We start from the raw sequence: 26,107 nt of genomic DNA on the forward strand, positions 1-26,107 counted from the left end.
GCTCGTACTTTATATTTCTCACGTACCGAGGAAGCAAATAACGATAGAATTTCGGCCATTGAATTTCGTTTCTTTCATTCGTCTCGTTCAGCTTTCTTTCTTTTTTTTTTTTTCTTTTTGTTAACACCTCGTGTTCGCGAATCGCAAACGAGAAGAGTCGTGCGCTCGCGAGCATGTTCTTCCTGCGGACAAGAAAAGGTGCCAGCCGGATGTCGAGACGATCGAATCGAGACCGAGGAACCCGCGGCTGACGAAGAAACCCGGTAGAAACACATTATGTGCATGAACCGTTATGTCGTGTTAATTAGCGACGTCGAAGAAGCATCCACGTCGATAGACGATGATCTTGGCAGAAACCGGAAGAGCCTGTTTAATCCTTATTTGCATGCTTCCGATTCCGAGCAATAGTTTCCAGGCTTTTCACTTTAACCGACGCCGAGAACGGTACCTCTACTTCTCCATTTACGTTTTCTATTTACGTTTTCCATTTACATTTCTCGCTTGCATCGGTCTATCTTTCCACGCAACGGCATTCTTAAGAGACGAATTTCTTTTTCGAGCATTCGGTAAGAATTTTCCCGTAAGAGCAGCCTTTTCAGTATCCTTTTGTCGCAAGTTTCTGAGTAATTTGATTCGTCCACGGAGAAGTTCCCCTCCAAGTCGAAAAACAACTTGCTAGTTGTCCACGGACAAAGAACATGGACTGTCTGGAAAGAAGTTTCGGTAGAAGTTGCTTCTAAAAGGAAAGCTCCTCGGAAGTTGAACATTTCCGGAGATCGATATTTAAAGTTCCGCCTCTTCTTTGCTTTCTGATAAAGTCTGCATTTTTTCCAATAGTTCTCAACGCTGACGAGAACTTCTCCAACTATGGAATGCCGAAAGGGGAATACCACGCCTGATCCTCCTAACCGTCTACGTATAGCAGATGGAAACGATATAACGTAGTTTTAAACGAAAGCTTTGACCGACTGATAATTTATATCACACCGTATATACGTTATATCTTGTTACTTATACAGGGTGGTTGGTAACTGGCGGTACAAGCGGAAAGCGGGTGATTCTACGCGAAAAAAGAAGTCGAAAATATAGAATAAACATTTTTTTTTTAATTTTTTTTAAAATCTACAGTGAAATCCGTTATAACGAGACGTGATAAAGTGCACGCGACCGAGCGAAAATTCAAAGTCGATTTTCTCGAAAACAAAGCCTCAAACGAAAAATTTGTATTCTATATTTTCGACTTCTTTTTTCGCGTAGAATCACTCCCTTTCCGCTTGTACCACCAGTTACCAACCACCCTGTATATCGTAGTTGTTATTCGTACGTGTATATGCTATATTTTGATTTAATAGCAATACTCGCATTAGTAAAAATGAATTCGTAATCGTGAAAGGTGCTACGCTTTGGAAAATTGACCTATCTACAAATATCTGAACTACTTATCGCGGTAGTATTAGGTTGTCGGAAAAGTTTCTTTCGTTTTATAAGGAAATAATAGACGCACAATGTTTTTTGTTTATTGAATTATGCACGAACATAATAATAGAAATATAACGAAATAGATCATACCTAATTCGATAAAATAATATAAAACAGAAATTGTTTTATCATCTTATGAAATGAAAGAAGCTTTTCGAACAATTTAATAAATACGTTGTATCGTTTCTATCTACGATACGATAATGTATAACCGTGTTGCATGTACAGTGTGCGCGTGTTTGTCTGTTTGTTAGAATTCTAACTTGCAAGAGCCGAGCATGCACCCCGGTCCCCGGCAGACGAACCCGGAAACCTTTGATTTCTCCGACGAAGACGATCTATCGAACGTGAACGTGAAATCTCTGGTAAGTTTCGTCGACCAGAAACTTAAGACCGTAAAGTCTCAAACACTTTCCACGCGAGCGCGTAAAGCGGCTGCAATTTTTCCTCGTCGCACAGTCGGTCGCGATCCGATAAATCGTCCGTGATCGGATTCGATTCAACCCGTGGTTGCCCGTTACACGAGGCACGATCGACGTAAATTCGCCACGTGGCTCGCGTGTCCCGTTCACGCGACCGGCCAAAGAGGAATTCGTCTCGCGTGCGTCCACTCTTTCTTCGTATCTTTTTTTCTCCTTCGTCCGGTGATCGTCCGAGCGAGGAAACGCGGTCCCAAGTGGAAAAACCGTAAACTCGACGAGGTACTTTTACGATTTCTTCGAGATCGAGATCGACGTATAGCGACGAAGAACGTCTGTTTTTAGAACCGGTCTTAGAAACGGAGACCGTAACTGTCGATCAAATTAAGAAAGTTGAAATATGAAAATTCGTAGTTTAATTTATTGCCGATACATAGTCGAGGGGCAACAAAGATTAATCTTGTATAAATTTGTCGATAAGTATTTATTCGCATAATAGTAGCATTGATTTATTGATCCTATCGAAAAGTACAAAGAGAACGCTTCGGGCGTTCTCTGATATAGAAACAGCAGAGGTAGAGAAATTGCTAATCAATTCCTTTGTTAAATTGTTACTCGTAAATTATCCTGCATGTATAGCGAATGTAACGATGTAATCACCCACGAGTATCGTGATATATCGAGGTTTCTCTGCAATGACGATAGTAGAAGTCCGATCGAAATAGCCCAAGTAGACTATGAATCACCGTATATCCAGTCGCATGCGATTAGCTTTGTACCCTGTGCATTGTATTTTGTGCATGCAGACACAGAATTATGTATCGGAGGCGACTCGAAACGAGCAAGATCGATGTACGAAGGAAAAGATCGCGACTGGCGTGTCGATCAAACAGTTGGTAAGTATGGAAAAAAAAACCATAATTAAGCCACTTACTTTTAGTCTTTCTAATTTTTCGTACGTATCTTCTAATCGACTATTTTATGTCGCGTGATTGACAATTAGCGTCGTTTATCAGATTTACTCGTTGTCACTCTTTTAACGGCCGTCTTCTTATATAACGAACGCTTGTTCGCGCGGCTGAAACGACAAAAGAAAACCGCTTTAATGGCTGTCGAATTACACTTTGTCAGTTGTTATTTTGTCACTAACAGTGTCGTAGCTTTGGCGACATCTCGAACATGAGCGACGGCGATCAGACTGCGTACGGGAAAACCAATCACGCCATGGACACCGAAGAGGTTTGTATATTTAATCATCTTACCACCCATTTTCGCGTTTCAATTTTCGTTATTTCTAGCTAAGATGTTATAAATGATCCGTAAGCGACTATTTTAAGAGGGTAGTTCATCCCTGGCGAGTGGAAATTGTAGTTAGATCGCGGGTATTTATCGCGTAAATTTCTATGCAAATCTCATTTACAGAATTAAGACGGCGGCATCTATGTAGAAAATCGTAGAATCTGTTGGATACCACAGACGATTAAATATTATATCGATCGAAATTCTCACGAACGCGTAAATATTCGCGGTCTAATAGTGGCAAACTAAGTCGAATTCGATATGCGCGATGAACAATTTCAAATAAACTTTCGACTCGCTTCGCGTATCATCTCGCGTATTCTGTGTGAACTACTCCCTTAAGTAATACACTTGGAAGAGAGCAGCATTAACCCTCGACACAGACTCTAATTGCCTAAAAATATTCGCGGCACGTATGGAAAATAACCCGTTGCCACTTGTCAGGTGTTTCCTTCGCTTTGTTAACCTCCGACTAACGGAACGACGGAAGGCGAGCCTGAACGAGATGGTGTGGGTAATTTGAAAAGATGATTCGGTATCCGAGAGAAGAACCTTCGTAGTCGAGGGTTAACGAGCATGTAACGAGAACCCATGGTCAATTTCGCAACGATAGATCGACAAAGTTCTTCATGTTTTTTTTTTTGTCTTCCCTGAAAAATCGCTATATAGCATAAGTCCTAATTTTTGAGTTCGTTTTTTTTTTTTTTTTTTTGGCTGGCCGCGTCGATGGAAAAGTAGAAACGTTGAATCGGTTCAATTCGCTCTCGAGCTAATTGGAGTTGTTCGCGAGCATGTTGCTCGGCATTCGATGTTTCGTGGTACGACAGAGGAATGACAGCCCTATTAACAGTTATTACTGCATGAGCTACTTCGAACTTCCGTTATTTCGCTTCGCGATGTGTGGCAATAGGATTAACCGAACGACAAACAAATAATTTATCCTGATTATCGTAACAGCATACTAATCGCATAACGAGTGCGAGCTTTGTGACGTTCGTTAAAACCTCTCTGTCTCTTTAATCCTGAAAAACTTTCGTAACATATCGTTATCGTGGATGATATTTCGCCTTTGTACGTTTGTATCTCTTTCGGAATGTAATAACGTCGAACAGATGTTATAACACGTTTTGTTAGAAGAAAAATGGAAAGGTTATCGTTTGGTTAACACCGCAAATAATATTGCGATGTTATCGTTAGAAGATGGCAATATCGAAGCAAAACTCTGTCGCGTGATAACGTTTCGAAGTTGAATTTATAAAAATTGGAAAATACACGGACCAGAAGGTCTTCCGAGATAAATAAGTTCACGAAGCTCGCCACTCCGCGAAACTATCCGCAACTCGCTGCTAATCTGACTTCCCATTGACGCTCCCAACGATCGTAGAAAGCAAGGTCGCTGGGTGATCTGCGAGTATGCGAGAAGGGTTACTCGAAGTTCACCAAAGACGCGCTAGTCTTCACCGGGGTGTCGGTCAAGGCCCTCGTAAGTACCTTTCGTGAACCTGTTGGACGACATCGGGGACTGCTGGAATGTTTCATCTTTGCTATTCTCGTCGAACAAAAAGAACACAAAGGAGAAAAAGTAGAAAAACGACCTGATACCGCGTACACATATAGAACAATTATCTTCAATTGTTAAAATCTTCGATCTATGAAAATCCTCTGCGATAAACGTTCAAATATTTTCATGTGCCTCTATACGATGAGTACAAAGAATAACGTCGCTACAGTCCGACGTTTAATTTTCTTTTTTACGATTTCGTAATTATAATCTTATCGTAGAATCATCGTATACTCGTCTTGTGCCAAAAATAAGCAACTCGTAGAAAGGATGGATCGAAGAATTTCCCGAGTGCACGTGAGCGATTCGCTCGAGTACGCCGCGCCGCGCCGCGCCGTCGTCGAAGATGCCGAAGCGTTTTGCCGTGCAGTCGGTCGCCGTAACGCCGCGAATGCTGTCTCTCCATTTAAGGGAGGGCCGGCTTTGATAATAACCTACTACTCATTTGCCCCACTTTGTGCAGCCAGCAATGGCCGAGAATCGAGGTCTTACGAGTTTTTCGCCGCGTGTATCCGTCGTTTATCGGTTATCCGGTTACGGATTTCGAGACGAGTGACATAATTCCTTGGCATCGTAGCCTCCGCTGCACATACTCAGTGAAATCGTCTCAGTTCCGACTCGTTCTATCGCTCTTTCCTTTTTTCTTCTTTTTTTTTTAACGAGCACGAAGAAGCCTGTTTTTTAATTTTTTCATCGATCTCTATCATCTTTTCTTTTCTTTTTTTTTTCAATAATTTACAATTATCGGCTACGTAACAGTGCGTATCGACACAATTGGCGGAGAAACTTTGAAATTTCAATTTGCATAGATCCGGCTGGAGAACGGATGAAAAAGACGTATTCGCGTCGTGTCGGAGAAAGCATCGGGCCGGGTCCGTGCCAAAAAGAAAGGCTATTCGAGCGAAGCTCAAGCCCGGGAAACAATTCCAGCTGTCTCCGTGGTTCGCCCCTCTCGTTTCTTTTCTTCTTCTCTCTCCTTCGTCCTCTTTTCTTTCTCTTTGGCGATGCAGCGGTTGGCGACGATTTTGTATCGACCAATTGGCGACCGACAACCTTTTAAGGCGCTTCTCTGCCAATTCGGTCACGTTAGCGCGTACCCAGCGCTGTGGTTTGTTTATCAGTTAACGATTCTCTTGCTCGACTGGAAATTTAGTTAACACAGGCCTGTGGTACGCTAAGATTTCGCCTGCGAGCTGGCTCAGTCTAATTCCTTCGGTCAACGCTTTTTCTCCAATAGGAGAATATTCTATGGATCTTCTATGTAGCGAACGATGCAACGGTAAAGGTAAAAGAAAAGTCGAAGATCCGATACAAGTTTAAAACCTACCAGTTTCGATGGAGCTTGGTAGATCGCGGTCGTTTCGCGCGCTTTTATATTTTCGCGAAGACGATTAAAAATACGAAAACACAGTTGGAGAATCGTTTTACGCGATAAACGCTGCAAAAGGTATTACACTGGAACATTACACGCAATCTGCGAATATCACCTGCGACGCGTGCATTTCTGCGCTTTCGCGTTTCCCGTGAACGCATAAAAGTCCGCGGTGTAAACGTAAATCAGAACTGTCTCTATAAGTTGACAATCAGCTGAGTATGTTATAAAATTCTCGCGTCTTTCCTAACAACATTTTTCAAACGCGAAAATCTACATCTACGCTACTTTTGTATCGATGTGTGTATACTTACCTGCTTCCTACCACGCTTCAAGAATAAAATCTTCGAAAGCAAATACAATGTGAAAGATAAAAGAAGGAGACGTCGCGAAGAGCAAAGAAAGAAGCAGAAAGAAAAACAGAAAATATCTCGAAAAGTAAAGAATTGAAAGAGATAACAATAGGAAGCGTGGTGGAAGGTAAACAGCTGTAGAATATTAGCTCAAGTAATTCGCCTTGCGTCTGGCAAGCAAAAAAAGAAAGGGGAGAGGGAATTCCAGAGACCGCCAACCGCTGAATCTCTCCAACTCTAGAACGAAGGTAGCGCTTCGAATATTTACCACACGACACTAACCCGCAGCCCGTGCTGTTTCTTTCTTTTTGTTCGGTGCCTTCCCCGGCCCCGGAATGCATGAAACCTTAATCGAAAACTTACGAAACCGACCTCGGGACAGAGGGCTTCCTACTGTAGTTTGGCAAACTTAACGAGCGAGGGTAAGGACACGGATCGACCGAAGCTCGAGGTAAGACCCCCGAAACACATAACCACAAATACGGTCGATTCGCACCAAGGTTTTATCTATCCTCACTTTTCTTCTTATTCTCCAACGCTTTTCGCCTGCCACGCCGTTCTTCGAACGCAGCTTCATTTCTCAGCATCCATCTATTATTATTTCTCCGCCAAATGTTTGACAAACAAGTTTTGCTTCTACTTTTGATCACTTCGTTGAACAAGATCGTAGTGCCCCTTACAAATTGCTCGAGTCTATCTGGTAATTCGATTGAAACGAAAGTTTTGTTTCGTTCGGTTTATCATATCAGTTTGTTATTCGACGTAGCGCTAATACGTAGTAGACATTGTAAAAATTAGATGTTTCTGCGATTTTCGTTTCAATCTGCTGGATCTGCAAACGATTGGACGATTCCTTAGGCTACTTCCACACGGAGATACGTGGATCGTGATACGCGTATGATACAGATGGCACGTGTATTAGCTTTGGAGGCGTCGAACAACGGAATGCGATTTCGGTTAATCTATGTCACGCTGTATGCTGTATAAATAAACGTGACAAATAACGTTGCGCGGAAAAAGAACACGATTCGACGCTGTCGTAGTTCAATTTTTTTATTGTTCGAATATTTCTGACGGTAACTGTAGCAGCCTCTCGTATTTTACTTTCGCGTCGTAGCTTGTCTCCGTGTGAAACTACCTTTAGTCCTCTCGTTCTGTACCGTTTGGGAAGCTTTTTGGAGCGCACCCAACACTCGCACGAAGCGTCCTAGTTTTACCACGTAATAAGAACGTTCACCGTGGGCACGATTTATCTTTGAAAATTCGCATATCCTTTAAATTCGCAGAAAACTGAAACTATTCGCATAAAGCAAATGAAATAAAGGAAACTCCGCTTATACTTTTCTCCGATCAGCGAGACACGCTTTCATGCTCACGCTGAACAAGCTTCGGACTAGATCGAAGCGCGCACACATTCACGAGGTGTTCTCCCTCGACGACAAGACCAGGGCTGAAGGCTTTCGAGCACTTCTCGTTTGACGCGTGCACTGTTTGTGTTTACAGAAGTCGAGCTTCAATAAATTCGACGCCCTCAGCAAGAAGACGGTGCTGCATGTGCGTTCGATCGACGCGGGCAAAGTGCAACAGCAGCTGAACGCCGTAAGCTCCCGCACTCTCTCTCTCTCTCTCTCTCTCTCTCCTCTGGATACTTTAACATTGACGTACTTAACCCTTCAGCCGCGAAGAGCGCGTAAATAGCCTTCCTGTTTCGAGCTGTTGGCGTGGAATCGATCGTTTCAGCTCGTCCACTTTTCCTCTCATAGCCGAGCAAACACAAAGGAGCTGATCGGTCGAAAAGAAAATCCCGGCTGAAGGATTAACCTTTTAATTATAAAAAGCTACCACTGTCTTCTTCGAAATATTAGTTTGTCACAGGAAGTTACGGCATCCGGTGCTATTAATATACGAGTACACACTGGCTATATCTTTCTTTCATCTTCGTCTTAAAGGAAGATCTTTATCGTCGGCTTAACCAAAGTGTAGATAATCGAGGGGGTAATATTTAGATCGTACTTGCTAGAAGAGGTGAAAATTTATCGATCTCGTATCGAAAAGTACAAAAGTTTCTTACCGCGAATATCTGTGGTTCAGTTTACGATAAGTCCGAACAAGTACTTGATCTTTGTTTAGTCTCTGTTGGTTTACTCGAATTATTGCAAAATTGTTGCTTTAATAACGCGTAATGACGCGATACGCTTCTCAGAAATGATATAACGCAGAGCATAAAGATGTAAATATCCTCTTTAAAGACTGTGGTATCGCGTTCGAGTTGTCAACTCGTTCCCGCAATCTGCCAGTTTGCTCGGATCCGATCGGAGTAATTGGGACAAGGAAAACAGGCCGGTTAAAGGGAACGAGATGATGATACGGGTGAAAAATAAAAGAGCGAGGAAAAAGTGGAGGATCGGTAAAGGAATAATGGAATTTGACGGCAGGTGGGTCAAAACGGCGACACGAATCCCAATTGCCGTAGCTGCGGCAAGGTCGTCTTCCAAATGGAACAGACAAAGGCCGAGGGTCTAGTTTGGCACAAGAATTGCTTCCGGTGCGTGCAGTGTAGCAAGCAGCTTAATGTGGACAATTACGAGAGCCACGAGAGCACGCTTTACTGTAAGCCACACTTCAAGGAACTCTTCCAACCGAAACCGGTTGAAGAGTCCGACGAGCCTGGTAAGTCGATCACACCACACCGTTTACGCCACGTTCACCTCAAGCTCTGCTAGTCGTAGGCGGAACTCGCCTTAAAATAGCCTCCGATCTAATCTCCGCGAATCTTTCTCGTCGCTTTGATATCACCGCCTTCTCTCGCTGGAAATCACCACTACGTGATAATTTCTTTCTTCTTTCTTCTTAATACGTACCTCTTTTTTTCGCTGCACTCGTGACACAAACGTTGGATTTAAAAATCGTAACAGACAGATTCTTACGATGTGTAGACGCTGTAGACTTTAAAGATTCGCGAGGTTAACCCTTCAACAGCAAGTAAATATACGATACGGTGCTACAAATACCACCGCTATATAGATACCTATAGTTAAAGAAGAAATATCCAAATCCAGTAATAGATATAACATAAGAATTAACAACCACCAAAACCCACTAGTTACTCAATTACGTGACACGACGGATCAGATCCGCAGGCTAAAAAGACATTACCCTCTAGATTTTTAAACGTTAGATTCAGCTAGAATCAAACATACGATAATCATTTATAGTACCACGCTAGAATAATTTACTTATAATTCCCAATGAGAATTGATTGTAAATTACTTCCAAATAAAAAAAAATTTCATATCGTAGGAAAATCACACGGGAACAATTATTATTATTAACAGTTATTATTATTATTAAATTATAATTATTATTAACAGTTATTTATTTCCAAGTGGTTCGTTCTAAATTCTTGGTTACTTTGTTATCGCGCTGTCAAAGGATTGAAAGAACAGGAACGAACGAGATCTGTTTTTCCAATTTTCCATAGAGAATAACGAAGCGATAGATTACGCGTTGTAAAATAAATAACAATGAGAAAAAAATGGAGGGTTTGCCTTTGGTCGAAGGAAATACGATCGACGTTACGGACGAATGGGTGAAATAAACTCTCGTATATCGTGCGCGGCACCCAACGCTCAGGTCCCCCTCTTTAACGTAGTCACTGAAAATTGCTCTCCTTCCCCTCTATTCTCCCGTTCCTCCAGTCGTTTCCTCCCTCTATATAATTACACGTAAATGCAGAGAGATCGTTAATGCAACAAAGAGATGTCTTGTGAACTTCGTAGTGCGACCTCGAAAGCCGGAGCTGATCATACGGGAGAACGAGCCGAAAGAGCTGCCGCCTGATGTGGTCAGAGGTAATAGTTCTGACTGGTGGTAGTGTGCGACCAAGCGACGACTAAAGTCGTCCAAGAGTGGATTTTCTAACAGTTGCCTAACCGTTTTGCAGATTGCACCCATTTTAATACCGCTGATTTATCGTTAACAACGACATACGCATTTGTATTATCATAATTTTTTATTTTGTTTTTCTTCTTTCATACCCTAATCGGTTTTTTGGTTTGATTAATTCTTCATTTCGTTGTGGAGTGCGAGGATGCTGTAACGTCGAGTAGCGAGACAAAATCATCGTTGCATGACGACGATCTCGAGTCCGCGGTGGAACAATCGTAAAAAATACTTAATGCGAGTATCAAGCGAATTCGTAATTAGGATACGTTCTCGTATCTCTCTTATCGCGTCTTTATCTTAATAACAGAAACGTTGCCTTTTCATACGAGAATTCCTTAACATTGAAACTATTAAGATTTAAATTATTAGCTGCGAATGCGTTACGAGACACGTTTGATCGAGAAATAAGAGTTGTTTCTCAAGCACAGCGGACACGAGATCGTCGTGAACCGATTCACTCCGTTCCCAAACGACTAACTCGCTCGGTAAAACCTCTTTAGAGCGAACTCAACGATTTTATCACAGCTTGACTAGACTCCCGAACGCATTCAGAGAACAGAGTCGCCTACCGGGCCATTAGAAATCATAACCATCGCATCGACAACAGCGTATCATCGATGTACGCGATATATAGTGGCGGGATTACCGTCTTACGAGAATATCGGACGAAAGAAAAATATTATTTAATCTCCGTTACAGCCTCAGACAAACCGGACCTGGGTCTCGAGGAGTTGTCGAGCCTGAACGTGAAGTCCCGGTTTCAAGTGTTCGAGAAGGCCGGTACGGAGACCAACGAGATCGAAAGGTCGCCGTCGCAGATCGCTGTCAAGAGGTCTCCCAGTATCTTAAGCAAGCTCGCCAAGTGAGTAATCCATCGTTTCGGTAGAGTCACCTACGTTATTCAGCTCGTCGTATCGTTCTCCTGGCCTCACTCTCTCCTCTCTTGTTCCAACGGCCATATACGATGGCATCGTGGGTCGAGGAGATGGTTCTCAGCCGTGACACAGATTCGTTTCCACCAGTTGGACACAACGAGGACTCTGTGACTCCAACCACTCGACGTTTTTCTCGGAACGCTGATAATCTTTCAACTTATCATCCTTCTTTTTAATCGAATTCTTCTTTTTCATTTATTTCGCGTTTCCAACTTTTTACTTTACGATTCGTTTCGATAGCAAGTTGGTAGACGAGGCTATTTACAACCGTAGCATTGCGTCGGATATAAAGTACGTAAAAATATTACCCGTAGCTTGAAGGATCGATGGTTCAACGATGAAAATACGTGCAGCGTTGCAGCTTTTTAAATATCCTTTAACATGGCCTTTCTCATTCTCGTTTAGAAGCAACAGTCGGAAAGAATTTCTCCATGCAATTTGTCCCTCGCTAAAGAATCGAAACTGATTAAAAAATTAAAGCTGATACTGGAAACGCGTGCCATCCGTATCGTAAATGCGACTCGATGTTCCAATAGACTAAGAAGAAAGAAACGACGTAGCTCGTTAACCGAAGAAAGTATCGCAAACACGAAAGACTGGCGATTAAGTAACGCGATGAAATATCAAACGTACTAAATATCTGCTAAATATCTGCATCGCTGGAGAATGTGCAAGCGCAGACTTTACGAATATAAAATAGTAGGGCGAACGATGAATTTGCTAACGCACCCGTGATTGCGACAAGATCGTGTTTGATCGATCAGCGATCTTTTCTCGTGGCCATAAGCCAGTGCATAAAAGAACATCGTGAACAGGCACGTGTGTCGGCGTTGCTCGTGCGCCAGGCAATTAAAATTCGTCGGAATGTTTGTGACTACTTTGTACGTCTTTTTGTCCAGATTCCAAGCCAAGGGCATGGATATCGGAGTAGCGGACGAATCTCTGAATGGGATCCCTTACGAAGAGTCGAGCGAGAGCGAGGAGGATGAAGAAGCGGAGGAAACGGAGGGTGAGGAAACGAAGAAACATTTAATTGAAATCGAGACTTTACGTAGTCCGATGTTTCCAGCTCTTCTCTCAGGCTTTTCCCCTCTCTCACTGCGTTCCCTTTGCTCCGATTGAAGGCTGCCGTATTTCCGCGAGAGAGGCAGCTCTTTTTGCAAGCTTTCTCCTTGTACTCGATGGGAATAGCGTCATCGGAAAAGCTTCGCGTAGCGGTTTGACAGCTACGAAATAACGTTTTATCGTCAAGTGCTATAAGCGATTTTCCGTAAGATCGAGCGAATTAAATTCGTTCCGTGGAAGAATTCCTTAGCTGATGGAATTATTTTCTTTATACGATCTTTCCTTCCTTCATCGTCTTGTTCTTTGCTCGATAATACGACCTTTGCTAAACTCTTTATCGAATTTGAAAAACGTTTCTGTTCGTGTCTACGATATTGGAATATTTACCAGGCTATTAACGTCAGAATTATTAATTGCTCCGGTATTTGGAAATTTCCAATCGCTTGAACGAATTTAACGAATCCAAATTAGTCAAACAACGTCGAACAATCCTGAAAGTATAACGAATAATCTTTTCCCTTGAATGAAAAGTTCCAACTACGACGACGAATTACAACTTCGAATTATAAGTTGGAATCGTAACAGAGAATTATAACTAGAAATTATAATTTCGAATTAGAACGTCGAATTGTAACTTGGAATTATAACATCAAATTATAGCATCGAATTATAACTACGAGTTACAACCTCAAACGTACAAGTTTCAATCGTAACACTGAATTATCATTTATTGTACCATTGCAATGTTAAAACGACGAACTACAACTTTCGATCGCAGTCTTCGAATGACGACATCAAAGTATACCTTGGAGTTGTAACGTCGAACAATAGCGTGCGATTAATTCCAAATGGAAGCGTAACTTCTCAAATTATTCGTGTTTCACAGAGCTGGACAACGAGATCGTGAAGGCGAAACGCGCGACCCGCGAGCGTCCCATCAGCTTCACAAAAATGGACGACATAAAGAATCGCTGGGAGACGACCAGTCAGCAAGGGAGACGCGAAGTTCAGCGAGAGGCGAGGAAGGAGGAGATCGCTGGAATTCGTTCGAGATTGTTCATGGTAAAATCGCGTTCGTTTTCGGGCTCGTTGAACCGTTAGCATTCGTTTAATTCCGCGTTTCGAGGAAGAAACGATGAGCGCGGGGCGTTCGACATCGTTTCCAGAGCATCTAAATCGCCGGCGATGTAGTGCGGGGGTAATGGCATCGAGCCCATTAGACGTAGACGCAGAAAAACTTGGAGAGAAGGAAATGTAGCGCACGCATTCTCTCTTTACAACGAGCTTTGACGCCGAGTAACATGTGCACTGTAACGATTACGGAGGAACGCATCGCGACTGCGAATGATTTTGCTCGTTTGGTCGGTTGCTCGATCAACCATCGTGGATCTGACATTTTCGAGACAAAGCTCAACGACTTAACCTGGCAACCTGGCGATCGATTGACGAGAAGTCGTAGAAGCTGGTAATTAATTAACGAGAGGATCGGAAAGATATAACAGCGAGGTAGGAAAAGGAACAGGAAACTAGCGATCGATGGAGAAAGAGAACATGGAAATAACGATTTGGTGGTCGGTTGATAAAGAGAACGTAGAAATGATAATAATAAAGTGGGAATAATAATCGATCGATCAACGAGAAAAACGTAGAAAGGACAAGTTAACGAGGAACTGATAGAAAGAAGGTAGAAAGTGAAAATTGACAATTTTTTTCCATATAAGGAAAGAAGGTATCGCTCGTAAGTAATCGAACGCTTTGATAGGTTTGTAACAACGTTGTACGAATCGTTGGTGAAACGTACGAATCGAAACGCGTAAATTGTTACTATCTATTTCTAAACGCGCGAGAAAATCGTTTATCAACGCGTAATTCCCACTCGCGATCCTGTAATTGCGTTACGCGTTGCCAAAAATACGCAAGTGTCCGGACAATTTTGAACAGTACTATAATATATCTTTGTGGAAAGATTTATCATCGTCTCGGAGAAACGAGATCAAAGGGTATTTCGTGTAGCTAACGGAAGACTCGATTTCTGTTGCAGGGCAAACAGGGTAAAATGAAGGAGATGTATCAGCAAGCGGTAGCCGGAAGCGAACGCGTGACGAAGATCAATGCGGCCGAAGAGATCCAACACTCGACCCACGCTCGTTCCATCAAAGAACGATTCGAACGAGGCGAGCCCATCGCTGCGTCCGACGACGAGACGGACAGCAAACCGAAACCGGAGAAGGCTGACGAGGAAGTGATCGCAGCAGGTGCATTTTGCCCCGCGAACCAACGTATATTTAGAACCCGTTAAATGTAATTAGCCACATGGATCGGCGGTCGAAAACTGCCAGCGGCGACTGACCGCTGAATTTGCTACCATGTGCGCTAGAAAGATCGTACCTAGAGCGTGCTCTCAAGATAGATATCGTATAGGTCGTATAAGTGGAAGTGCACTAGCTCTAGGCATCTTCTTTACTCTGTATCTGTTATTTGCTCTTGCAAACCGATACTTTGCGAACACTGTTTCGAGATAAATCGATCGATGTTACACAGGGATCAGCAGGAAGTCTCGGTCGCTGTTCCTCGAACTGGACGCCACGGCGGCGAAGACTGGGCGACCGGTGACTCCGGTGAATCCGAAGACACCGGCCGAAGCCCCACGACGTGCCAGAGACGTAAGTTCTCTTTTTATTTGTTTCTATACGTCGATCAACTGTGTTAACACGTTCGAGACCGATGGTATAGTATTATACATATGCCATGCAATATCTCGTCGCAATGACCGACGACCAACGTACGTACGCGCGTTATCTGTATTCTTCGCGTCTTCAGTTAATTCTCGGACAATTACGAGCGTAGATAACGTTCATACCTATAACGCGCGTGTTATATAACTTTCTCATTTTTGAAATAAATATCCTTAGCTATTGCACGTCTGTCTTTTTGGAATTTTAACCGAGAAACGTTATTTCGCGTTATGATACGCGTGGTACGTCCAATGAACGTTCGACGTCAAAATTATTGCGGAAACCCGACGACATACCTGTACAGTGTGTGTCACGACGTATTTCTAAATAAAAATTGTCTAAAACGTGATTTTTTGTATTCTTATATTGATCATCTTCGCGTATTTTTTTTATCACAAACGTAGAAAAGCTTTCGGTCATTCGGGAGAGTATCGCTCAAAGTCATATCGGTCTCGAATGTGTTAAAATTCCCGAATTTTTATCTCGCTCTTGTTTCGACGAACAAGAAAACTTTTAACGTTACGAAGACCGACTATTTCCGTAGAACAGAATATGTTTTCTCATAATCGTAGAGATGTTCGTCAATTTGAAACATCTTATCCTTACGTGGTAAGTTGGAAAATGTTTCTCCAACTTTGCAAGAGCGTTAAGTAGCGTAATCGATTTTCGATGTTGTACGTTTGCCGGTGGTGGGGAGGAGCGCGCATTTTGAATTTGTGATCGACAAGGTTAACGGTTTGAAATCTCCGAACGAAGGCATTCATGGGACGACAAGTCTCGGATGACGTGGTGCGCAGCTCGGACACCACCGAGGAAGTTCAGGTGGAGACCTCGGACATTTCGAATAAATTCAAATTTTTCGAGTCCTACAAGGAACCGGAAAAACAACGCAAGCAGTTCCGAATTACCCCTCCGCGCGATGGTCAAGTTAAGGTTCGAGGCTATTCTCGAGTGCAAAGTGTTCTTGATCGAAGAGTGTGTCTTAATGTTCTAACGAAGATTGCGTTGAGTGAAAAGTAACTCTAATTCTTATCAACCCTTTCAACGCTGAGCTCATACGTCGTTACATACGAATTTTATTTATTCGTCGAATGTCGAGGCTTGCGGTAAAATTTTCTCTGTAGAAACATTTCGATTATTTGAAACGTTTAAATTAACTATCGCCGCTCGAATTCATCTACGTGAAATTATATCGTATCGTATAAACGAAAAGCCACAGGTAGAAGATCAGAGAGCGTTTATTCGCGAACCGCAGTTGTATAAACTGCTTGTCCCCGGACAGGTTCGCGTAAAAAGCTGATCGAGTTCTACCGTATAATTACCGCGATGACACACATTTTTTAACGATTACGTGTTCACCGTTTTAAAAGCTGACATACGAAGAATACGCGTTACTTTTGTTCCAAATCGTTCGACGCTGTTATCGCAACGCGTTTGCCACGACGTTTTAACTCACAGTGAAAGGGTTAACATAATTCTAGCGTGTGATTTTTTCCATTCGAAGACTAATAATCCCCGTAACGTGATTCAACAGCTTATCGCATGGAATCTCTCCACCTCGATAAAAATTGCGTTGCATGGATAATCACCGACGTAATCACCGTCTATATCTCCGAATTCCTTAAATCATCGAACCGTAGTCACTCGACCAATCGCTTCCCACTTGTCGATGTAAAATAGCGACAAGAATTACCTGGCGTATTCGTCCGCGTTCACGCAACGTATCTCGCGTAAAAAATATTTCACTTTCTCGAGCTTATCGATCTTTCTTCCAACTATTAACGGCGGAATCGTAGTTAAGGAGATCGGTCCTTGATAAAAGAGGCCGAGGAAGCTCGTGAAAGCTCGGAGCCCGCGAATACAACGTACAGTGCCACTTGATTCCATGGCTGTCCTTGAACCCCCTCGAGTGGTCAGCAGCCATACTTTTACCGTTAGTATTCCTACATCCTTCCATTCGTGAAGAGAGAGAACAGACCGATGTAGAGGCGAGCACACCACCGTGTGGCCCTCCCAGTAACTCACGAAGGGGGAACACAGTAAGAGCCGTGCGTCCTCTTCGTGTGAACGGCATAGCAACCGCCGACACGCTGCTGCCAGTTCGGAGTTTGCCGGGGCCAACGAAACAAAAGGTTCCCTCGTGACGTCTCTCTCTTCGTCTCTTCGTTTCGATTTCCCATTTTTTCCCTCGTTCGCGTCGCCGTCGCCGTGGAAGCTGCATATTCCCGGTATTGCTCCGCCGTCCCAGGGACAACGAAAATTAAAAGTGAGTAAAATCATCGCGTTACGTCCGATAGAACGACGAAATATTGCTGCACGACTTGTAGAAGGTACGCGTGAACGGATGGATACGCTGTGGCGCACGGAGATATTCGAATGCTTCTAGAAAGATTTTATACGAATGCATCGTGTGTGTTTTACGAAACATTTTGGAACTCTGTGAGCTGTAAGAAGGTACCGTTATCGCGATTACGTTAGCAAAGAAATTTGAAAATGTATCTCGCAGGTTACGAGATATCTGGCGTAAATACGCGTTTAACGTAGTGAAATTATCTAAATGGTCGATTATCTACCGTATTAACGATCCACGATATTCGGTAATTAGACTTCTTAGAGCTATGCATTTACCATGGCTGTTGAAATTAGCCGATGAAATTGTTAAATGTTTTGCATAACGCGCGTATTATACCCGTAAAAGTTTCCTGTGCTAAGCGTTCTCGTATATTTTTACGAGCCGCTATACGTCTCTCGTGCTTCAACTCTGTTAAACCCGCTTTTTACACGGTTAGTTTTTATGTTTCGACGTCCCGTGGTCCAAGGCCACTCGGGATAGGCAAGCGAACAGGAAGAGGCGGTTAAATATTCTCCGGCTCTCGTTTTGCGCTGTTTTATACGTGTTACAACTTACTCGTCGCTAGTATCTCGTAACGCGACACAGCGCGATCAAGAAGAATTTCTGAAAAATCGTTTTTCGGAGCTAAGAAACGCTGGTCACCGGGTATATTCGTTCGTCGTCCGACTCTCGTTTTTGCGCTGTTTTATAAATGGTAATGGGATTTGTTGTTGGAACTTGGTAATGGAACGGGAAGTGATTAAGAAGAACTCGCGGAAGAAGGCTGTTTGTGGAATGGCGATATCAATCATCGAGTTTTCCGATGGATCTTGGGAAAAGTTGAGACAAACGTTGAGTTGAACGAAGCGTGTGCGATCGGTGGTAGCCAAATTGCCGGTGTTCGCTGACCGATAGCATGAAATATTGAAAAAATACATGATCGGTGTAGAAAATTGCCCGCTTTCTCGAATCCACTTATCCGCAATAACGGTACAAACACTGTCGATATAGTTAACGTGCAATGCAAATGCATACGCTTTCCTTTTGAACAGAACTATCGATCGGTTTGCGAAAGAAAAACTTTCTTCTTTTTCGTTCGCCTCGTGGCCTGCGCTTTTAGTCGGCCACTGGTAGAATACAAAGGAGCGCGTCAAAGAATCTATAGAAAACACACGTAGACATTGTATATCTCGGTCGAATCAGTGTGAAAACAAACGAGATCGTTTAAAGCGAAATGTCTCCTTAATTACACACCGTGTTATTGAATCTTCCCGTACGAAGCGATAAAAATGTTGCTCTTTAATTGTCGTCATTGTCCGTGTTATCTCGCGTGAGGCAATAAATGAATGGAACGAAAGGCGAAATAAATCACCTTCTCAACGCGATGCTCCATCTTGTTTTAAATAAAAAGTAGCGAAACGTCATTAATAAAGATTCGTACGGGGCAACTCGAACTAATTAGCTTTCTCCCGGCGTAAACCTATAAATCTGCGATCGTTGCACGGTGAAACCTTACTCTTGTTCACGTTTTGCATCGGTTGTAACTACAACGAAAGATACGTGGTCGGTGCGACTATTCTCTTCTTTTTTTTTCTTTCTTTATTCTCGCAACATTCTATCTCGCAACTCTGGTATTTTCCTGGTCGACGTGTCTGGCAGGTAATATCCCGTGAAACACGTTCCTCCGCGAATCGTGTGCATCGTAGGGACGGCCAACAGAACCCAGTCGATTCTGCATTGTCATCGCGTCTTCAGCTTACCTGCTGCTCAGGTAGAAATCCAACGGAGACGCTGTACACGTATAAAACCATTCGAGCTGACTCAGAGGTGCTGCGATTCGTGGAAAGAAATACCTTTATTCCCTTGATTTCCTGCCTAGCCTCGCGTGTTCTCGCTTTAACCAACCACTTGAATAGCCAATAACAATCGAACGCAAGTAATAGCAATTGCAGTCGTATCTCGTGTTTATTCATGGGCGACACGTTTCTTTCTGTCGATTTCTAAAGTTAGACAAGAATTAACCATCGGTGTATTAACCCTTTGTGGTTTGAATTGCATTTTTGGAATTTTCCCTTATTTCGCTTATAATCGACGAACCAGTTTTCTACGCATTCTTTAGATAATTCGCAGTTTTTTTTTTTTTTTAATATAAACTTCAACGTGGAATCTTCTGAGAAAGAATAGCTACACCTACGATTAGTTGCTACTATCAAATGGTCGTTGTTCGTGATCCAGCACTTTTGCACGCTACTGTGCGTTAACATATTTTTATCGAATCGAATTGCAAGGTAAAAAAGATAGCGTCGAGTTCGGTTCAACATGGAACCACAGAACCACAGAAACTTAAGATCTTTGTGTTTTCTCGACGTTTATAAAAGATTCGTTTCGACAGATGGACTCCCCGGAACGTGAGATCTATCGTGACCCGGACGTAGTCAGAGCTGAAGACAGGGTAAACGAAGTGGTGCACACGGACACCGCCAGAAAGATGCTGTCGATCTTCCGGCAAATGGAAGAGAACGCGTGCAAGAAAGAGCTTCCAAATGGACCCAAACCTTTGAAGCGTTTCACACCACCACCAGAGGACAAATACGCAAAACCAACAGCCTCAGACTCCGAAGAGGTAGAGGACGAAGATGGCGACGAGTCCGAAGGCGAAGACAGCACCGAGGAAAGGGATCCAAACTACGTACGAGCTTCCGACAAGGTTCGTATACGGTATACGCGGATAGGTGTCATTGTTCTCGAACGCAATAAATGGTAGCGTTTATTAACACGAAGTCAAGGTACCCGGTCCTTGAGATTCCTGCGTTATGAATATGCACGAAGAATCGTGGGAAGAGTGGCTGTAAGGCGTCTGATAGCGACGCAGATATGCAGATGAAGGACACCTGTCGCTGCCTTCCGAATAACGTGAAATTACATTAACAGAGGCATCGTGAATCTATCGCGAGAATCTTGTCCATTTCTAAAGAATGTCGTCTAGAAAATCTTAATAGAGACGCAAAAACGAGAAAGGATTTTCTGTTAGATTAATCGACAAGTTATCGTCGGATTGTGTTCGGACGTTTAAAAGTGTCTTTAAAAAGAAAAAAGAAAAACTTGCAAAAATCTAAAAGAAAGATAAATATATCGAGCTAAATTAATTAACGAGATACCACAGGCATCGTTATACGTAGAAATTATGGAAACACGTATTTCAGGTAGAAGACGAGTTTCTGAAGCAAGCACAGAACGCAGCCCGCGCAAAAACCTTGTGCGCGAAATTCGAGCATTGGGAAGAAACGGACGGAAAGACGACGTCGAGTAATCAACATATCGCAGAGATGGAAATTGCTCAAAACACCACCGGAGAACAGCAGAGCATAGAGTCTGCCAGCAGTCTGAGAGCCCGTTTCGAGTCGCTCGGCTCGCAAACGAACGAGTCGCCGCGCACACCGAAGGTCAAAGTCAATCGATTCGTGGTGAGTACTCTTTCGTAGCAACTACTTCGTTCATATCCATTCATCCTCATCCGAGCAGCTCATTGATCGAGACTCGAATGACAGCTCTGGAATTTTTTTCTCTCTTTTGGTGTATCAAAAATATCCATTTGATTTCCAATCGCACTGCATATAATAGAAACCACTTTTTTTTCTTCTTCTCCTGTGTGTTCGATGTATAATTTTCTTTTTTTTTTTTTTTTTTCATTATCTTTTGAGTGTGAAGCGTGGCTCGTTTATCGCATGGTGTGCCTTGATAATCGTTGTTTAACCCTTAGAAGCTATCATAGGTAAAATTTTACAGCCGGTAGGAAGTTTGTTTGAAAATATTATCGCCACGCAATAAAAACGTCACGACGTTATTCTGTTTGTAATTATTAGACTGCCAAGTTTTATACAAATGTAGCTGTAGACGCGAGTTTCTTCGATGATAGCTCTTAAGGGTCGATTCTCTCAATTTTGTACAAAACCTTGGTATATTTTTTATTTTCTCTTGCCAATGTATGCGCAAAATGTGTGAATTTTCTATCAAAGCACGATCTACTTGCCCTGCGACGACAGCAACATAATGCTATTTATGTTTAGTTACGATATTTTTATTTTTAATTTCTTCCTACGACGAGTAACTTTGTATGGGTCGTTGTAATATAACTGTACGCCCAACGAATTTATCAACTATAGTAATTACTGAAATGTCCAGCGATAGAAATAACCTGTTTCGTTTTATATCTCGTGAAATATTTGATGATTCTTTGAGCGTACGTAAGATATACCGTACACTGTTCAAAAACAGTTAGAGGATCGTTTTTCCTCTCGCTCATTTATACATCTTTTTTATCGACTAACTAAATCTATTAATCACATCGTTAATCAAAAACTTCTATGATCGTAAAATTAGAAATTGATAAAACTGAGCAAAGAACGAGATTGAAACGTACGTAACGATTCGAACCGATTCGAAAGCAACTCGTCTTCCGTTAATAGCTTAAAATCAATCTCTGTCTACAGAGATCGTATCGATGAAGCGTTCGTTCAGGGAAATTCTCCATCTGTATCCAATTATCCATCTGTATTCTATTAATCGATATAGTAAAACTGTTCGTAATATCCTCTAATCAGCTTGAGCAGTGTATCACGAATTTCAGTTTCGTTATCAGTAGTTACACGAACTAACGCGAGCCGCTGACAAAAGCATCTAAAAGAGGAAACATAGAAACTGGACCTCGGCAAGCCAAAAAAAAAAAAAAAAAGAGCATAATAATTATTCCTCGCAAGAATGGTAACCGCACTAAACAAAACAAATTCTACACAGCATGACTAGTTAGCGTGATACCTGTGAAGTGTGCCGATGTGTCTGGTAATTTTGGTCTTGAGATTGCCGCCTGCAAAGTGTTGACCAAGCTTTCATTCGACTATGATCTAGTGATACTATTCTCTGTTGAACGCGAACAGTAAATGGTGGAGCGGAAATGGAGGATCGATACGGCCCAAGAGGATGGACCGAGGAGCCTGAGAAAAATGGAGCGAATAGAATTAAAGGATACGCGAAACAAGCACACGATTACACACACAATGTGGATCACGAATTCGTAGAAAACTTGCGCTGCAATGGAAAAATGACAGTCGACAGCTTCGTTGTTCGGATCATTGTGCGGTTTTTACGTTTTTTTAGAAGTCTTTTTCTAACAAAGCGTTCTGTTAGTGAATCTAGCGTAGATTGTATCATATTGTATCGTATTATCGCGAGAGGCAACGAACGAAAGATATCGGATACGTCGAGCACACCGCGTGCGTTAAAAGAAAAACCTAGGCCTGGCGAAGTAATTTAAGCGGATCAATCGATGGAATTGAAACTCGTAATTATTTTAAGCGTCGCCTGTGTTCCGTAGTTACCTGTGCGCTCCGATCCATGTGCTCGACGTGTCCATGAAATAATTCACGATCGTTTTAACGCTCTCGCTAACTCGTTTCCCCGCCGCATGAACGTGTCGTTGCCACTCGGTTACCAAGTGGCATTCTTCCAGTCAACCTTTTACACGAAACGATATACTTTTCGACGGATATACGAAAGTTTGTACGACAGAAATATGTACGTGGCCAGTGATATTCTATCTTCGATGCAGGTAGAGGCGAGAACAATAGCAACGAAACATTTATATATTTCGTATCGCGTGCCAAACGGAGGTTGGAATTGCATCGTTAGATCAGTTGTTGCTAGTCCATTTTTAAACGAATGATCGAAGCGTAGCATTTATTGATCTTATAAGGAAACGATAAGTATCGATTTTAGCCGCTGGTTTCTCATTGATTTTGCACTTTGCCGATGTTCATGTACAGTTGTGAGCGATAGCTTACGTGTCGTAAGGAACTTTGTTTCAACGTTGTTTTAGGAAATCACAAATGGGTGCCAAATTTATTCGAACGACGGCTATTTCTATCTTGTCTACCTGCATCGTTTAGATTTTCCACGCTTAACCGACATTCTCATTTTTTGCCAGTGCCAAGAGAAAATCAGAGGCGATAGGATAAGAAAGTCGAAGACCTTAGGAAAGAGGGCCTTTGAGAATCGTAACGAACACTTTTCATGGCATTTTAGGAAAGATATCTGTGCCGTTTCATCGCGTGTACTGTATCAGTGCGATCTAAGTTTCGAATGAAACGCGGTAAGCAGCCAATTCGCAACAGGAAACCTGCAAATACAAATTCGAAGCATCGAATCGAGAGATTAAGATTGCACCGTAGAATCAAGATCCGAGCTAGACTTATTTAGAATCTACGAGCTTTTCGACTGCTTTACAGAGTTTCGAGTCTTTTTACAGCATGTCGCGCGGTAGATTGTCATCGCTATCTACCGATAGAAATGATCAGAGAACGATAAAACTAATCACCGACTCATCGTTGCCTGGAACTCGACGGATCTTCTCACTGATACGTCCCAAAAAATCGTAATATCGTTTCTACAAAGATAAATTTACATTATATATACATTTGTACGTATTTATGCGACAAAAGTTTAGTATAATACGATTAGCTGCCTGCGAGTCCTTTTGCATAATCGAACCAACGTTATTCTTACAATTTGTCGAGCTACAAGTAATAAATTTCCAATATGAATAAATTTTCTTAAATCGATGACGTTATTCCACCAAATTCGATCATCGAAGAAACATTTCATACGGATATACATAATATAGTAGTATTACGTTTCGTAATAAACTAAATGAAATATTACAGGTGAATTTCGCTAGCTAGAAATCATCCGATTATCAGAAAATAGTCAAATCGTAAAAAACAAATCCACGATCTACGACTCTCTTCTCTATCCATCGATGCTATTGGTTAAATAAAAAAGTGTTGTGCAAAGGGACTCTAATGATCGAACGCTTGCATTCAAAGGGTTCACATACTATTGCGAAGGTTCCAAAATTGGTGAAGAATTTTCCAGATTTTCCAGTGCAACGAGAGAATCTGAAAAATCGAACGTCAGAGCTTCGTTCCTTACGTAAGAGATAAACCGACCTCGAGTCTCACACGAACGTTATCGAATAGGCTTTTTATATAATTTTTATAATGTTCGGTCGATGAACGATACTAGGGAGCCTCGTCGTAGCCGTTAGGGTTAGGGTCTTCTACGATGGCATTACGCGACGAAGGTAAGAAAGAAAGAGAAGAAAGAAAAAAGAAAGAAAGAAAGAAGGAAAGAGAGGGCAAATATTAATTCCTTCACCATTGCCAACGCGGGCGCACAGTACGCATTCATATACGTATACATATAAATATATATATGTTTATCATAGAAGAACGACGTGTATCGAATCCCCCATGATCTATTTAGACGAGCGCACCCCATTCAGAAGGAGAAAGGGAACAGCCCCTGAAATTGATTTCGATCGCGTTGGGAACGAGACGTTGGCACATGGCGTTTCATTCGTCGATATTCTAATGGTATTTTCTGGATGAAATTGCGTTTAAGTTAGCCTGTTAACCAGGCCATTCTTTGACCAGTAACTCGTATAATTAAACGTTGACAAATACGAATCAATTGCAATAGGATCGGCTTTAATCTTTGCACGAATGTAAATATTATACATTTTATTTTGAACAAAAACGAAGCAACAAGTAAAAACGTAAGGAAAGATTGTTGATTCAAACGACGAATTAATTCGTCTTCCTCGGTTAACAGGTTATCGATCTCGGTAGACTGGCGAGAAATGACGGTGGAAACAGGGCTTAATTTTCTAATTCTTGGTTCGCGCGTACGCCACAGGAATTGCAACGAGAGAGAATGAAAGCGCGAGAGAGAATGCGAGAGAGAAAACGGTGAATTAACAGTGAAAACCGAATCGAAGTACAATTTCGGGGTTCTCTCGAAACCTATTCCTTTTTCTTCCTACGTCAATCAGAGGATGTCGAAGGAGGTGCAATGTTTTAGAGGCATTAGCGAACTTTTTTTAAATCAAAAACAAACTTAAGTATTATAATAGAGAGAACAAGATCGAAAAGGTATATATATTCTCTACGCGACTTGGTATCTCCTATCCTTCGTTGATGATATATCGATCGAGAGATTCTCTTAATCGACGATGAAATTTAAGTGCAATAATTTTAAGGGTTGTCGAGAACGAAAACACGCAATTGTTTGTTGTTAATCGGCGAGAGAAATATTTATGTAAGCAATTAGTTAATCGATCGATCGCTTAATTCTTTCACGGCCTACTATGCGATGATTTTCACGTGTAGACTTTCGTTGCGTCTTTGGATTGTATAATTTTTAGCGAGGTATCATATTCTTGTTCTTTACCTTTCACGTGTAACAATTTATTACGACCATATTACAAATGATAAATAAAAAAGGCACATCCTGAAATGAAAATACGTATGGTGTGAATTGCGTGATAGAAATCGGAACACTTTCACAGATATTCTATATAAAAGGCGCAGTGCAATGTATACCTAAGTTCTTTCAGTTTCATCTATCAACGACAGTCGGCCTTTGGAATTCTTCTTATCGAAGATCTCTTTCGAAAACGTAATAACGATCACATGCACATGTTCATCTCTTTTCCTCATTAATCCATCACACACTTCTCATCCAGCACTTTTTTGTTCACCACTCATTTTGCTTTCTTC

At 42.1% G+C, this 26,107-nt stretch overlaps 1 protein-coding gene and 1 long non-coding RNA gene across 19 annotated transcripts in view; one reads left to right on the plus strand and one right to left on the minus strand.

Moving 5' to 3' along the window:
- LOC117210387 (myosin-10) overlaps window positions 1-26,107 on the plus strand; it is a 74,856-nt gene that overhangs the window by 47,871 nt on the left and 878 nt on the right. For 3 of the 18 annotated variants that reach the window (XM_033453457.1, XM_033453365.1, XM_033453372.1), the window contains 16 exons: window positions 1,734-1,844; window positions 2,705-2,794; window positions 3,051-3,137; window positions 4,582-4,680; window positions 6,866-6,934; window positions 7,987-8,082; window positions 8,919-9,153; window positions 10,263-10,334; window positions 11,128-11,290; window positions 12,263-12,372; window positions 13,315-13,490; window positions 14,470-14,683; window positions 14,970-15,091; window positions 15,920-16,096; window positions 19,888-20,202; window positions 20,699-20,959. In XM_033453457.1, the coding sequence (XP_033309348.1) occupies window positions 1,734-1,844; window positions 2,705-2,794; window positions 3,051-3,137; window positions 4,582-4,680; window positions 6,866-6,934; window positions 7,987-8,082; window positions 8,919-9,153; window positions 10,263-10,334; window positions 11,128-11,290; window positions 12,263-12,372; window positions 13,315-13,490; window positions 14,470-14,683; window positions 14,970-15,091; window positions 15,920-16,096; window positions 19,888-20,202; window positions 20,699-20,959 (2,397 nt within the window). Of the gene's footprint in view, window positions 1-1,733; window positions 1,845-2,704; window positions 2,795-3,050; window positions 3,138-4,581; window positions 4,681-6,865; window positions 6,935-7,986; window positions 8,083-8,918; window positions 9,154-10,262; window positions 10,335-11,127; window positions 11,291-12,262; window positions 12,373-13,314; window positions 13,491-14,469; window positions 14,684-14,969; window positions 15,092-15,919; window positions 16,097-19,887; window positions 20,203-20,698; window positions 20,960-22,429; window positions 25,851-26,107 lie in introns of those variants that run through there. The other 15 variants (XM_033453463.1, XM_033453422.1, XM_033453392.1 and 12 more) reach the window with 15 other exon arrangements.
- Window positions 1-26,107, minus strand: part of LOC117210583 — a 66,532-nt gene that overhangs the window by 32,556 nt on the left and 7,869 nt on the right. The gene's annotated exons all lie outside the window — the stretch shown is intronic.

This window comes from Bombus bifarius, unplaced genomic scaffold, assembly GCF_011952205.1.
Source record: "Bombus bifarius isolate JDL3187 unplaced genomic scaffold, Bbif_JDL3187 scf7180000007968, whole genome shotgun sequence".
NCBI classification, from domain to species: domain Eukaryota; kingdom Metazoa; phylum Arthropoda; class Insecta; order Hymenoptera; family Apidae; genus Bombus; species Bombus bifarius.